At 46.7% G+C, this 16,006-nt stretch overlaps 1 protein-coding gene across 4 annotated transcripts; it reads right to left on the reverse strand.

Moving 5' to 3' along the window:
- Nucleotides 1–15,647, reverse strand: acap2a (ArfGAP with coiled-coil, ankyrin repeat and PH domains 2a). 4 transcript variants are annotated; one of them, XM_053495670.1, is made up of 24 exons: nt 15,462–15,647; nt 13,788–13,845; nt 12,312–12,431; nt 12,170–12,223; nt 12,007–12,065; nt 11,737–11,920; nt 11,605–11,649; nt 11,421–11,516; nt 11,141–11,215; nt 11,007–11,018; nt 10,763–10,875; nt 8,321–8,372; nt 8,107–8,207; nt 7,810–7,918; nt 7,511–7,713; nt 3,500–3,569; nt 3,247–3,341; nt 2,827–3,020; nt 2,619–2,720; nt 2,140–2,229; nt 1,831–2,033; nt 1,631–1,740; nt 1,357–1,467; nt 1–874 (listed from the first exon to the last, which is right to left on the reverse strand). In XM_053495670.1, exons 1-24 carry the CDS (start codon nt 15,506–15,508, stop codon nt 736–738), a joined length of 2,442 nt encoding a protein of 813 aa, XP_053351645.1. In that variant the 5' UTR covers nt 15,509–15,647; the 3' UTR covers nt 1–735. The 4 variants fall into 4 exon arrangements, 3 of the variants coding, with proteins under 3 accessions (XP_053351645.1, XP_053351646.1, XP_053351648.1); XR_008360157.1 differs by having other exon boundaries at nt 837–874; nt 1,357–1,463; XM_053495671.1 differs by lacking the exon at nt 1–874 and having other exon boundaries at nt 1,316–1,463.
- Nucleotides 15,648–16,006: the final 359 nt, after the last annotated feature.

A 16,006-nucleotide genomic window follows, 5' to 3' on the forward strand; every position in this document is an offset into this window, starting at 1 on the left:
CTCTGAAACTTTGCCACTGTTTCCAAAAAATATCAGAATATTTGTGGGCGGGGACTGGACTTCACTTAAGGATAAGTTACTGTGTGTAAATTGAAACCATAGAAGGGCGGGTTACAAGTTGAAGCCCTAAACTAAAATATATTGAATATTTGCACAGAGTGGACTAGCGCCCCCTGTGGCCATTTCAAACAGTGCTCAGCTTATTTATATTTAAAACCTTAACACTCGGGTTGCTCCTGTGCCTTTACCTTGTTAAACAGCAATAAAATGGGACATGATTTGTCCAAAAGGGAAGGAGGATGAGTGGAGTATACATTCTCTTGTCAAACTGTTAGCCAAGAGTAGTGTTATGGCAGTGGGGCTCTAACGATTAATAATCACAACATATTCATTGTCTTATATCCAGGTACAGTACATACTGTACAGTAATACTGATCCAGGATTTGTTGTGTGTTTGTTAGTATCTATGGGAGATAGTTTTAGTCTTGTGGTTTAGTCTTGTGTTAGCACCGATCCAGCTGTGTTGGCTATTATCCATGGTGTTTGGTCTTGTGTTAGCACCTATCCAGCTATCTCGGTTATCTATGGCGTTTAGTCATGTGTTAGCATGCTTCCAGCTACAGTGGTTATCATATGTGGTACTTGGATGGTTAGTGGTTAGCACCTGTGGTGTTGAGTCATGTGTTAGCACCCTTCTGTCTGGGTCGCCTATTGTCTATGGTGTAGGTTTGTGTGTTAAAACTCGTCCAGCTGCTGAGCGATGAACTCCTGGATGCACTTCCTGTACTGGTCCGAGTGACTGTGAGACTGAAAGTATTGAGTCGGCTGATCCAGTGACTCCCTCATCTCCTCATTCACCTTTGCCATGCGCAGCCTGAGAGAGACAGACAAAGGGGGATGTAGACCATGATCTTCATCTGTCTGTATATATGAAGCACATTAAATAGGATGGACTCTATATAGGTTGCCTGTAGGAGTATGAAGTATAGAAGGATGGACTATAGGATGGACTAGGGGAGAATAGGCTATTGGAGGATGGAGTATAGGAGTATGAAATTAAGGAGGACGTGCTATAGGAGAATGGAGTATAAAAGAATGGACAATAAAAGGATGGACTATGTAAGGATGGGCTATAGAAGGACAGCTTATAGGAGGATGGGCTATAGGAGAATGGGCTATAGGAGGATGGGCAATAGAAGGACAGCTTATAGGAGGATGGGCTATAGGAGGATGGACTATAGGAGGATGGGCAATAGAAGGACAGCTTATAGGAGGATAAACTACGTAAGGATGGGCTACAGAAGGATGGGCAATGAATTCAATTATGCATAGGATTTGTGTGTCTGTTTTGTGTACAGAGTGACGATGTCAGCATTCGTGGTATCCATAGCGATGGAAAGTGGACTCCTGCCATCCATGTCAGAGACGCTCTGACAAGCTCCTCGCTTCAGGAACAAACAAACCTGTCTAAAGGAAAAGCAGGAAGAGGGACAGTGCATGAGCACGGACCACAGGTCTAATTTAAGGATGCTAATCCTGCAAACAAAACCTGCATTCTTCACAAGGTTATGCTAATGTCTAGAAGGTTTACTCAATGTGTAACAATTTATAGAAGGGTGATTATGTGTACCCAGTGTGGCCCAGCATGGCAGCATGGTGCAGTGGCCCTCTTCCTTGAGCATCTTGCTGATCCACATTAGCTGAGTTTTGCAGCAGAAACTCACAGGGGAGTAATGAACCCTAAAAACACACACAATTAAGAGTGAGGCAGCTAAAATAATATTTATAGATGAAAAATGTTCTTTTAGCAGCAGGTGAATTAGTGCTCACCCCCTTTACTGCCTGCATCAGTGGGGTACGGCTCTGATCCTCAGGGTTTGGCCAGTTAACATCTGCTCCTAGTGCTAACGCCTCCACCATGTCAGCTAAACTGGAGGCACATGAGGCCCAGTACAGCAGCATACTCGGGGAACACTCAGACACATGGTGAAGAACAGGCAGGGACTCATGTGGAGGCTCTACCTCTTGCATATCTGAAACACACCACGATTACCGTTTTGATTTAAATGCTAACCGAACACTATGAGGCTATGAGGGTCATGAGTGGTGTAATGGTCATAACTGGTGTAATGGTCATACCTGGTTCACTCAGGCTGTTGTTGGATGAAGAGTTAAGCATCTCTCTGCTTCCGTCAGCGCTGGTGTGAATGCCGCTGTCTGCACTCTTCACTGTCACACACATATATTACAAATACACACGACAGCGAATACTTTCCCCCTAAACTACTTCCTGTTCAGCTGTTTCTACAGTATATAGAAACTGTAATACTAATGGGAATCACTTACAGAAAGGTTAATCTGTATTAATGTAGTTCTCATGCTAATGAGCTCCTAATGCTGATTGGTTAACTCTACTGTCAAGGTGTTACTCCAATGGTAATCGGGTAAAATAACGCCAATACCATGGCCTAAAGCTGGCAATGCACCCTAATTCTGTGTGGGAGTAGAAGACTAGAAGTTCTACTAGAAGTTCTACCTCCCTGCTTATAAGAACAATTCTGAGTTTAAAATACATTCACAATCATTTCTACTGTTGATGAATAAGATCCTGTACTTACAACTCCTCAGTTTTGATGATGTGTCAAAGTAGGAAAAGAGGGAATCGAGCTCATCGGGGCAGAAGAGTGAGTCCCGTCGTGCCTCCTGTCCACTGAGGGGTGCTGTTCATCATCCAGAGTATACAAGTATCATCAGTGCTTCATCACACAACTACATACATCTGGTTAGAATAAAATTAAAAGGTAGCTGAAAGGTAAACACACCCACCAGTGGTGTTGGAGGCCGGGCGGATTTTAGGAGTGGGAGGGGGCGGCCGAGGAGGCAGGAACTCTACGCTTCCTTTTAGATGCTTGTCATGTTTACTTAGCGTCATGACCTTTGACCTTTGCTCCTGCGAGTCTTGCTTTCGCACAAACCTCTTCTCCACGTACTTGGCCCGGATGTAGGCCTCGATATCTTGCCTGGACCACACACATTCATTATTTAACTGACTTTGTTATTTAATACGCTAAATGTCTGTCTACAAATACATTTCTTTTTCTAAATAAGAGGGCAATCAGTTAGGGGAATATAATCCAGTTCTAACTGACACATTGTTCTCCTGCCTCACTCATCTCACAAACATTTTTCAAGCCACAAGGTGCTTAAGAAGACAACACCTTCTTGTGCATAAGGAGGTGCATATACCTGGAGTCTCCAGGCTGTGGTTTCTTCCACCCTAGCTCTGCTCTGCGGGCCTCATAGATCTGATTAATCAGCTCATTACCCAGCTCACACATTAGCTTCAACACAAATCCATGTATAACAGCAGATTAGAATAATAACAAAACTGATAGAACTAATAAAAACATGAATACACCAAACAGAACACAAGTTTAACTTCTAAAAATGTTCTAAAAACAAACTAAACTGAAAATATTTTAGATCCTGTGACACTCACCTTAAGCAGTTCGGGTTCCCACGAGTCGAGGGTCAGTGATCTCACCTTGGAGTTATGAACCCCTAAACTCCTAGAGGACACATTATATAGTCACATCAGGAATAATGTAGCAGAGAGAGCAGGTGTGTTAATGGAAATAATGTTCTCTTTCTTCTCTTCTTCTATTCACAGTAGCAAAAGGTGTAGCGCTATTAAAAGTGTAATAAAAGATGTGAGTGCTACAGGTATTGGTGAGGGATATTAGGGTAGAATCAGGTGCAGGAACTGGAACACATGATGGTGTTGGCGGTGCTTGTGTGGCTGGGAGAGGAGACTGGATATGGAGTCGCGGCACTGATAAACGGAAGAGCTGAGCACCCCCTGATGGGTGTGAACTTTTATAACATTGTTAAGCAATGATGGCTCAGAGACTGACCGGAGTTCTCCTCGAGTATACCACAAAAAGGTCTCGAGAGGGACAAGTTAAGCTTTCCTTCCGCAAGTCCAGAGGCCACCATACTGTAAAGTTCAGGCACCATCAATAATGTGTGTTAGAAGAAGGGGTGGGGCAGTGGGGAAACCCTGCAGGTTGCACAACAGTGTCAAGAGCCTTGGACAGGTTGATCCTCAAGGTACAGGGCAACAGGAGCTGATATGCCACCGGGTTAAAATTGTTAAAGATCTTTAAAAGGCTAATGTTTTAGGAGTCAATTTTATGGACTCCACTTGCCAAAGAAGGTCAATGTTGGCTAACCGGACCCACAATCTCTGCCAGAGGCTCGGACCTGGACACCTTCTCTCATTGGTGTTTGGGAGCCTCTCTGTGCTGTTGGTAACAAATCGGACTTGCCTTCTGCCAGATCCCGTGGTAGTGGTTTACAATACGCTGAACTGGAGGAACCCCTGGGGAGGGGTATTAAAGGCAGAAGTAAAGGGTGCAGTTGGGGGGGGGGGGGGGGGGGGGGATTAGGGGTATTAAAGGCAGCAGTAGAGGGTGCATTAGATGGTATAAGGGTATTAAAGGCAGCAGTAGAGGGTGTAGTAGAGGGTGCAGTAGAGGGTGTACTAGAGGGTGCAGTAGCGTGTGTAGGGGTATTAAAGGCAGCAGTAGATGGTGTAGTAGATGGTGCAGTAAAGGGTGTAGGGGTATTAAAGGCAGCAGTAGATGGTGCAGTAGAGGGTGTAGGGGTATTAAAGGCAGCAGTAGAGGGTGTAGTAGAGGGTGCAGTCGTGGGTGTAGGGGTATTAAAGGTAACAGTAGAGGGTGCAGTAGAGGGTGTAGGGGTATTAAAGGCAGCAGTAGAGGGTGTAGTAGAGGGTGCAGTCGTGGGTGAAGGGTTATTAAAGGCAGCAGTAGAAGTTCCTGTAGAGGGTGCAGTAGAGGGTGTAGGGGTATTAAAGGCAGCAGTAGAGGGTGCAGTAGAGGGTGTAGGGGTATTAAAGGCAGCAGTAGAGGGTGTAGTAGAGGGTGCAGTCGTGGGTGAAGGGGTATTAAAGGCAGCAGTAGAAGGTCCTGTAGACGGTGCAGTAGAGGGTGTAGGGGTATTAAAGGCAGCAGTAGAGGGTGCAGTACAGGGTGCAGTATAGGGTGTACTAAAGGGTGCAGTAGAGGGTGCAGTAGCGTGTGTATTGATCTTAAAGGCAGCAGTAGATGGTGTTGTAGAGGGTGCAGTAGTGGGTGTAGGGGTATTAAAGGCAACAGTAGAGGGTGCAGTAGAGGGTGTAGGGGTATTAAAGGCAGCAGTAGAGGGTGCAGTAGAGGGTGTAGGGGTATTTAAGGCAGCAGTATAGGGTGCAGTAGAGGGTGTAGGGGTATTAAAGGCAGCAGTAGAGGGTGCAGCAGAGGGTTTAGGGGTATTAAAGGCAGCAGTAGAGGGTGCAGTAGAGGGTGTAGGGGTATTAAAGGCAGCAGTAGAGGGTGCAGTAGAGGGTGTAGGGGTATTAAAGGCAACAGTAGAGGGTGCAGTAGAGGGTGTAGGGGTATTTAAGGCAGCAGTAGAGGGTGCAGTATAGGGTGTAGTAGAGGGTGCAGGGGTGTTAAAGGCAGCAGTAGAGGGTGCAGTAGAGGGTGCAGGGGTATTAAAGGCAGCAGTAGAGGGTGCAGGAGAGGGGGTAGGGGTGTTAAAGGCAGCAGTAGAAGGTCCTGTAGAGAGGTGCAGTAGAGGGTGTAGGGGTATTAAAAGCAGCAGTAGAGGGTGCAGTAGAGGGTGCAGTAGAGGGTGTAGGGGTATTAAAGGCAGCAGTAGAGAGGTGCAGTAGAGGGTGTAGGGGTATTAAAGGCAGCAGTAGAGGGTGCAGTAGAGGGTGTAGGGGTATTAAAGGCAGCAGTAGAGGGTGCAGTAGAGGGTGTAGGGGTATTAAAGGCAGCAGTAGAGAGGTGCAGTAGAGGGTGTAGGGGTATTAAAGGCAGCAGTAGAGAGGTGCAGTAGAGGGTGTAGGGGTATTAAAGGCAGCAGTAGAGGGTGCAGTAGAGGGTGTAGGGGTATTAAAGGCAGCAGTAGAGGGTGCAGTAGAGGGTGTAGGGGTATTAAAGGCAGCAGTAGAGGGTGTAGGGGTATTAAAGGCAGCAGTAGAGGGTGCAGTAGAGGGTGCAGTAGAGGGTGTAGGGGTATTAAAGGCAGCAGTAGAGAGGTGCAGTAGAGGGTGTAGGGGTATTAAAGGCAGCAGTAGAGAGGTGCAGTAGAGGGTGTAGGGGTATTAAAGGCAGCAGTAGAGAGGTGCAGTAGAGGGTGTAGGGGTATTAAAGGCAGCAGTAGAGGGTGCAGTAGAGGGTGTAGGGGTATTAAAGGCAGCAGTAGAGGGTGCAGTAGAGGGTGTAGGGGTATTAAAGGCAGCAGTAGAGGGTGTAGGGGTATTAAAGGCAGCAGTAGAGGGTGCAGTAGAGGGTGCAGTAGAGGGTGTAGGGGTATTAAAAGCAGCAGTAGAGGGTGTAGGGGTATTAAAGGCAGCAGTAGAGGGTGCAGTAGAGGGTGTAGGGGTATTAAAGGCAGCAGTAGAGGGTGTAGGGGTATTTAAGGCAGCAGTATAGGATGCAGTAGAGGGTGTAGGGGTATTAAAGGCAGCAGTAGAGGGTGCAGTAGAGGGTGTAGGGGTATTAAAGGCAGCAGTAGAGGGTGCAGCAGAGGGTTTAGGGGTATTAAAGGCAGCAGTAGAGGGTGCAGTAGAGGGTGTAGGGGTATTAAAGGCAACAGTAGAGGGTGCAGTAGAGGGTGTAGGGGTATTTAAGGCAGCAGTAGAGGGTGCAGTATAGGGTGTAGTAGAGGGTGCAGGGGTGTTAAAGGCAGCAGTAGAGGGTGCAGGGGTATTAAAGGCAGCAGTAGAGGGTGCAGGGGTGTTAAAGGCAGCAGTAGAGGGTGCAGGGGTGTTAAAGGCAGCAGTAGAAGGTCCTGTAGAGAGGTGCAGTAGAGGGTGTAGGGGTATTAAAAGCAGCAGTAGAGGGTGCAGTAGAGGGTGTAGGGGTATTAAAGGCAGCAGTAGAGAGGTGCAGTAGAGGGCGTAGGGGTATTAAAGGCAGCAGTATAAGGTGCATTAGAGGGTGTAGGGGTATTAAAGGCAGCAGTAGAGGGTGTAGGGGTATTAAAGGCAGCAGTAGAGGGGTGCAGTAGAGGGTGTAGGGGTATTAAAGGCAGCAGTAGAGGGTGTAGGGGTATTAAAGGCAGCAGTAGAGGGGTGCAGTAGATGGTGTAGGGGTATTAAAGGCAGAAGTAGAGGGTGCAGTAGAGGGTGTAGGGGTATTAAAGGCAGCAGTAGAGGGAGTAGGGGTATTAAAGGCAGAAGTAGAGGGTGCAGTAGAGGGTGTAGGGGTATTAAAGGCAGCAGTAGAGGGTGTAGGGGTATTAAAGGCAGCAGTAGATGGTGTAGGGTTATTAAAGGCAGAAGTAGAGGGTGCAGTAGAGGGTGTAGGGGTATTAAAGGCAGCAGTAGAGGGTGTAGGGGTATTAAAGGCAGCAGTAGAGGGTGTAGGGGTATTAAAGGCAGCAGTAGATGGTGTAGGGATATTAAAGGCAGAAGTAGAGGGTGCAGTCGCTCCACCTGTGGATGCCGGAGCAGGCGATGCAGAGCGTGATGCCCAGGTTGATGCTGGCCCACCGAGGCTCCGCCTCCCCGCAGTCGCAGCATGTCTGGTTCCCTCTGATGGACAGCACGCGTTGTAGAGGACTGTCAGTACGTCCAGAGCGACACTCGCCCAGAGAGTCCAGACTGCCCAGGGACGCTGACGACTCGCGCTGCAACCTCTGTGTAATAAACGTTTATAACACCAGTACAGATTTACACACATTCATTACACACTTATGTGTGTGTGTGTGTGTGTGTGTGTGTGTGAGACTCACAGCCACAGGTTCGTCTCCATTCTCCCTGTACGCTGAAGCGATGCTGTTCTGTACAGCTTTGGTCCAGAACTGTCGCAGTTTCTCTGAGTCAGCCTGCAGCATACAGCTCCTACACACACACACGCACACACACACGCACACGCACACACGCACACGCACACACACTTAAATGCACATCAAATAACACAACATCCATGAATTATTAAGCTATATTAATATACAGTATATCTATCAATAAGCCGTACGTCTACACCTGTTATACAGTTATGCCACACACACACACACACACACACTCACTTGTTTGGAGAGACGACCTCGAAGCAGAAACGCCGCTCCACGTCCTCACACTGCTTAACCGTGCAGAGCCGAAGGTCTTCAACCACTACAGTGGGGTTATCCTGAAACACACACACACACACACACACACACACGCGATAAGGACACATCCAAACATCTTAAACCATGCGTGTGTGTGTGTGGTGTGTGTGTGTGTGTGTGTGTGCTCGCTCACCCTGAATCTCTTCTGGTAGACGAGCTGATTGTGCTGAATGGAGAACCAGCGCCTGAACAGACAGAGAACGGACACTAATCACTGCCTCGGAGTCAGAGTCAGAGTCGGGGCTGAGTCTATAAGAAGTGGAGTGTGAGGTGGGGAAGTGTGTACCTGTCACTCTTTAGGTGGACCAACACGGGATGGGGAAAAGAAATGAACTAACAAACAGAAAAACAAAGAAAGAGAGTGATGATGAAACTGAAAGATTAAACAAATGAATTACAAATCAAATCAGAGAGAAATAAACAAAGTGAGATGAAACACAAACAAACAAGCGATAAAAGGCATTCTGGGGAATAAAGTTAACTGATAACAACAGGTAAATGGACAGATAGACGCTTAGACACAGATCAGGTCCATAAGTATTTGGACAGTTGGTTCTATAAACCACTACAATGGATTTGAGATGAAGTGATGTGATGTGATGTGATGTGATATCAGGATGTGATTAAAGTGTAGACATTCTGCTTTAAAGGGCCCCCGTTACTCAAAACTCACATTTTGAACATGTTCAGACTTTTACATGGCTCTCCAGTGTGTGTGTGTGTGTGTGTTTTTCCCTTTTTTGCATAAAAACATCCTTAAACACTCCGTTCTTATTTCCCACCTCATTTGACATCATTCTGGGCAAGAAACATAATAATATTGGGGAAATTTGCATAATCCCGCCCCTTCCAGCTCAGTCCACCCATTTCAGGAAATCACATTCCCTGCGTTCTGATCGGCTAGAAATAAGCACTTCTGCAAAGAGGCACTGAGGGCCGTATCTCATTCACATTCAACACTACACACACTGAAACACACAGACAGACAGACCATGAGTCAGATAGGCAGGCAGACAGACAGACCATGAGTCAGATAGGCAGACATGAGTCAGTCAGACAGACAGATAGACCATGAGTCAGTCAGACAGACAGACCATGAGTCAGACAGTCAGACAGACAGACCATGAGTCAGACAGACAGACCATGAGTCAGACAGACAGACCATGAGTCAGACGGACAGACGGACGGACCATGAGTCAGACGGTCAGACGGACGGACCATGAGTCAGGCGGACGGACCATGAGTCAGGCAGACAGACGAACAGACCATGAGTCAGACGGACAGACCATGAGTCAGACGGACAGACCATGAGTCAGACAGACAGACAGACAGACCATGAGTCAGTCAGACAGACAGACCATGAGTCAGTCAGACAGACAAACAGACCATGAGTCAGTCAGACAGACAAACAGACCATGAGTCAGTCAGACAGACAAACAGACCATGAGTCAGTCAGACAGACAAACAGACCATGAGTCAGTCAGACAGACAGACAGACCATGAGTCAGTCAGACAGACAGACAGACAGACCATGAGTCAGTCAGACAAACAGACCATGAGTCAGTCAGACAGACAAACAGACCATGAGTCAGTCAGTCAGACAGACAGACCATGAGTCAGTCAGACAGACAGACGGACAGACCATGAGTCAGTCAGACAGACAGACGGACCATGAGTCAGACAGACAGACAGACCATGAGTCAGACAGTCAGACCATGAGTCAGACAGACAGACCATGAGTCAGTCAGACAGACAGACGGACAGACCATGAGTCAGTCAGACAGACAGACGGACAGACCATGAGTCAGTCAGACAGACAGACGGACAGACCATGAGTCAGTCAGACGGACAGACCATGAGTCAGTCAGACGGACAGACCATGAGTCAGACGGACAGACGGACGGACCATGAGTCAGACGGACAGACGGACAGACCATGAGTCAGTCAGACAGACAAACAGACCATGAGTCAGTCAGACAGACAAACAGACCATGAGTCAGTCAGACAGACAGACAGACCATGAGTCAGACAGACAGACCATGAGTCAGTCAGACAGACAGACGGACAGACCATGAGTCAGTCAGACAGACAGACGGACCATGAGTCAGACAGACAGACAGACCATGAGTCAGACAGTCAGACCATGAGTCAGACAGTCAGACCATGAGTCAGACAGACAGACCATGAGTCAGTCAGACAGACAGACGGACAGACCATGAGTCAGTCAGACAGACAGACGGACAGACCATGAGTCAGTCAGACAGACAGACGGACAGACCATGAGTCAGTCAGACGGACAGACCATGAGTCAGTCAGACAGACAGACGGACAGACCATGAGTCAGTCAGACAGACAGACGGACAGACCATGAGTCAGTCAGACAGACAGACGGACAGACCATGAGTCAGTCAGACGGACAGACCATGAGTCAGACGGACAGACGGACGGACCATGAGTCAGACGGACAGACCATGAGTCAGACGGACAGACCATGAGTCAGACGGACAGACCATGAGTCAGACGGACAGACAGACAGACCATGAGTCAGTCAGACAGACAGACAGACAGACGGTACCTGTTCCAGGTTTTAAAAGCATTGCTGGCTCGTTTGAAGAGATATCCCTCCATCATCACTCCATCCTCACAGTCCACACTGACCTGCAGCCCACAGTCCTCTGAGGACAAGTCCTACACACACACACACACACACACACACACACACAGAGACACATCACAAAACGTGTTCCTACTGAGAATCCTACTGAGAGAGAGAGAGAGAGAGAGAGTGAGAGAGAGAGAGAGAGAGAGACAGGTCTTACCTGTAGTGCAGCCTGGAGCAGGATGATCATTAAACCAAAAAAAGCAGAATATTAGTTTAAAAAACAGAAAACACAACAGCAAAATTATTGATATTGTATTGTGTGTGTGTATGTGTGTGTGTGTGTGTGTGTACCTGCTGCTGGATGGCGGAGTGTTTCTGCTCCATGTCTCTTTTCTCCTTTGCTGAATCGACAACCAGTTGATCCAGCTGTACCCCAGAGAGAGAGAGAGAGACAGACAGATAAAGAGAGAGACAGACAGACAGATAAAGAGAGAGACAGACAGATAAAGAGAGAGACAGACAGATAAAGAGAGAGACAGACAGACAGACAGGTGAACAGACATATAAATACAGAAAGAGACATAGAGAGGCCGACAGATTGATAGACAGACAGTAAAACGGACAGGTGTACCTGTCCCCCGAGCTGCTTCATCAGGGGCTGCAGGTCGTTGAACAGTGTGTATCCCTGCTGGAAGAAGCTCAGGTTGGAGCTCATAAACGAGAGCATCTGTGAAACATAAACACACAGATGTAACTCAGACAGACAGAAATTATTTAAAGTCACAGAACGGTTTATCTCTCGGGGTAACTCTTACCGATTTGAGGATCTCCAGCCTCTTCTTGGACTGAAGAACGTTGATCTGAAACACAGAAGATGGTTTTGTGGTTATGACCCCAGTGTGACCCTGTGTGACCTCAGGTGACTCCTCCCATGTGACCTCACTGACCTGCAGGACGTAGTCGAGGGAGATGTGGCGGAAGCACTTCCGGGTGGTGGTGAGGAGGTTGGTGGCCTCGTCGACCTCGTGTGGCTTGTTCCGGGGAACCTGGGCATTTTTCACCTGGGCCACCTCCTTTTCCTCGCTGGCCTTATCAAACTGTTTCTTCACCTCCTTAAACTTCCTCAGGTCTCTGACAAGAAAAGAAAACAATCACATCCACATGGAATTGAGCTCAAACCCTCACGATGTTCTCATGTGACGGACTGCACCACTCACTCTTTCACGAAGGTCTGAAGCTGAGACCTGACCGATCGCTGTGCCTGGTCGAACAAGATCTATGAGGGAAATAGACAGCAGTGTGTTCACAGTATCCAACATCATAACACACACACACACACACACACACACACACACACAAAGGTAACACAAACTCACTTACTGTGTGGTAGTTATTCATCTCCTGCAGCGTCTCAGCAAAAGCAGCTAAACTGGACTGAGGAGCAGAAACAGAGTTGAGGTCAGGACAACAACTGAAAATGAGACACCAGGGGGCGCTGCGTGTAGTGTGTAGTGGTTCTCACCCCGATGACATCGTCTCTGCTGGACTGCAGAGCTAAATCTCGGATCCCGTTAATGAACTGTCTGTTGGCGTGACTGTAAACTCGACCAGCATCGATCATCCCGATACTCAGCTTCACCAACTGTAACACACGTATAAATACGAAAATGTCAGGTTCACAGAGAGGGTGGGTTTCACCATGATCAGGAAAAGATCTCAGACCTTTCACGGAGCTACAACTCACGACCTGACTGATTATAAATCGATTACTCATAACACTAACACACACTGACAGGTCTTAGTGTAATGAGATGATGACCAACACTTGACCTGTCAGGGGGCGGGAGGTGAACAGGCAGATCTCACATGTTGATGTGTTAGATTCAACTTTATGTTGTAAAGAGCTAGTTTGTGACATTTAGACAACTGGGTCAGAACATGTCCATAACTCCGGCACTTTTGAGATGTTTCCTGTCTGCAGTAGTAAGACTCCAAGCATGGCAGTTTGGCCATCAGGATTCCCATGCTGACCCGTGTCCTTCACCAAAAGCTCCTACAACAGGCACGTGATCATCAGAACTGACGCACGGAGCAATGGAAGGAGGTGGTTTACCAGGTGGGAGTGATTTAATGGATGAACCAGGGGAAGAGACTAGGCGAGTCGGCGGAGGCAATGTGATGCTCTGAGGGATGTTCTGCTGGGAATCCTTGTGTCCTGACATTCATGTAGATGTTACTCTGACATGTACCACCTACCAAAACACTGTTACACCCCAAGATACACTTGTTCAGCCTCTGTCAGCAGGATAATGCACTCCGACACAATGCTCAGGAACGGACTGAGGAATATGACAGAGTTTCAGGTGTCGACTCGAGCTCCAAATTCTTCAGATCTTAATCTGATCAAACGTCGGTAGGATGTGCTGGAGAAATAAGTCCGATCCCTGGAGGCTCCACCTCCCACACTTACAGGATTTAAAGAATCTGCTGCCTACAGCCCGGTGTCAGATACTACAAACACCTTCTGAGGGCTTGTCGCAGCTGGATGCTTGGCTTCTCATTTGATGTACATCTTCATATACAATCACTGAATTAGACCGTCTCAGAGGCTTTGATTTAAGAGAAGTCTGGTAACCTCACAGGTGCTGAACTACATACAGGTGGTTTTATCATCTGAATGTGGAGATCAGTAAATCCACTGAAGCGGCTGTGTAACCCGACTCTGAACACCAGAAACCTTTCCTATAGAAATAACTGAAGCAACCTTTGAACCTTTGAAGCCAGTCTATGAATCTCTTCAGTATATCATCATTATATTGTTTAAAGTAAAGGAGCTACATGAGGTGTGTGAGCTGGTAAATTCTCAAAGAGAAGCTGCTGAGATTTAATTAAAATTTAAATGCTGAGCAATGAGAGCTGATACCAATGAACCCAAAACAATTATTACAGTTACACACACAGACTGAGCTAAAAAACTAATTTTAATATCAACACTCACCTTGTCCAGTTTGGATTCCAGTTCTCCAACATCTCCCTCTACATCTTCTACAGCAGCCCTGCACAACAACATCATGAGCAGCAAAATTATCATTACAATAATCATTATGACCTACATCACCAAAATCATCATCAAAACAATCATCATTATCATCATCAGCTTCCTTTTCTTCTTCAGCAACAACAGAATCCTCATCATTATCCATAAGAGCATAAGCATAAAAGTATCAGCATCACCACAACCACCACCACCACCATCATTGTCTTCATCACCACTACCACCATCATTGTCTTCATCACCACCACCATCATCTTCGTCACCACCGCCATCATCTTCATCACCACCACCATCATTATCGTCATCTTCATCACAATCATGGACCTGTCTGACCCATCCTGGTGCCCCACTTCTGGTTGGAGATCTCGTCACATGGATGCCCCGTGTGTCTCTCTGGGATGCGTCTGGTGTCTGGGGATGATTCTCTCTACCTAGAAAATGGTTCTGGCCTTGACTGGTGTTGGCAACTGTTTCTCTGGGGACTTGACAGTTCGATAGTTCATGACTGGAACTTCTTACAAGTCTACCTGGGTCTTCAATAACCACCTGGACTCCATATTAACATCAATTAACATCAGCTATTATAGCTGAACTGCCTCCCACCCTACACACTGTATAAATGCAGATCATTTACTGCTTTCTGTTTCACCCAAATGAGGATGGGTTCCCTGTTGAGTCTGGTTCCTCTCAAGGTTTCTTCCTCTTACCATCTCAGGGAGTTTTTCCTTGCCACTGTCGCCCTCGGCTTGCTCACCAGGGACAAACTGACCATTTTGATTCATACAAATTCACATTTCATACAAACTTAAATAATTCTTTTGATTATGTAGAGCTGCTTTGGGACAATGACAATTGCTAAAACCGCTATACAAATAAAATTGAATTGAATCATCGTCACCACCATCATCGTCATCATCTTCATCACCATCACCACCATTCACCTCTTCCCCCTCCTTATTCTCATCTCCATCATCAATTGTTTCAGTAGCCTTTAAAGTGTAATAGTGTTGTCATGGCTACACCGGTGCACTAGCAGGTACAATAAAAAAGGACAACTGCCAACCAATCAGAAACGAGGATGTTCTTGGCCAGGACATAAGACTGAATAAAGCTGTAGAACACTGATAGGCTGGATCTACCTCGTCCTTCAGGGTCTAAAAAACAATTTAACTAAACCAAAAACAAATCAGGACACTTAAAGGTCAGCATTGACCAGTTCATCTTTATTATCTTCAAAAAGACACTAGGAACTCCTCATCAGGAGAGCAGTCAGAGCCCAGCTGGTAAACCCGTACAGAAGGTCTGTCCTGTAAATACACTATAAATAACCATGGAGGACTAAAGCTATACACTTCTGTTAGATCAAAATTACATCAATGGGATAATTTATACATAAAAGGCAACAAAGGCCGTTTTATTCACTGCGGGACTCTATGATCACACACACACACACACACACACACACACACACACACACTACTGCATGAGGAATCAGTCAGATATATTTATAAATCTGATTATTATTATTATTATTATTATAAATGATGGTCTGAGCGCGTGAGTGAGAGACGGCTGAGAATAAAGCGCGGGGTGCGCGCGGTGTGCGCGCGCGCCTACCGGAAGCGGGGCGAGTCTTTCAGACACTCCTCAAAGTCCACCTTCATTATCCTCACTGTGTGTAACTGATCCGCCGGTACTGCGTGTGTGTGAGTGTTTATTATCACTGCCGGGCGGCTGCAGGAGGACAGAGACACACGGGGACGCGCCGCGGGACCTGACGCTCGTGGAGCTCAGAATAAGAATAAAAAGGCTCCACATCCGGGCCAGTGACGTCACCCACATACCGGAAGTAAGCTCGTCCATTCAGTTCAGTCATACCGTTAATATATATCTTTAAAAAAAAATTTGTTCAGTTTTTTTACATTTTATTTTAATACATGTTGTGTTGTATCGCATGTGTACACATAATGTATATCAAGTAAACGTATTTTACACATTTTAAGTTTCCGGATTGTAGTCCTGTCACCGTGTAAAAAACTACATCTCCCATGAGCCCCTGCTCTCCAGCCTCGCGAGCGCTAATAAAGACTCGTGTTTCTGTTGATTTATTATCATTATTATTATTATTATTATATGATCTTACAAACACGAAACCGGAAAAA

The sequence above is a fragment of the Clarias gariepinus genome, chromosome 1, assembly GCF_024256425.1.
Source record: "Clarias gariepinus isolate MV-2021 ecotype Netherlands chromosome 1, CGAR_prim_01v2, whole genome shotgun sequence".
In the NCBI taxonomy this organism is placed as follows: Eukaryota; Metazoa; Chordata; class Actinopteri; order Siluriformes; family Clariidae; genus Clarias; species Clarias gariepinus.

Coding starts and splice junctions, on each gene's coding strand:
- acap2a (XM_053495670.1), bottom strand. CDS start 15,508: ATGAAGGTGGACTTTGAGGAGTGTCTGAAAGACTCGCCCCGCTTCCG. Junction 8,208..8,320: donor TCTACCAGAAGAGATTCAGG/GTGAGCGAGCAC, acceptor TGTGTGTTTCAG/GATAACCCCACTGTAGTGGT. Junction 2,034..2,139: donor CAACAGCCTGAGTGAACCAG/GTATGACCATTA, acceptor GGTGTGTTTCAG/ATATGCAAGAGGTAGAGCCT.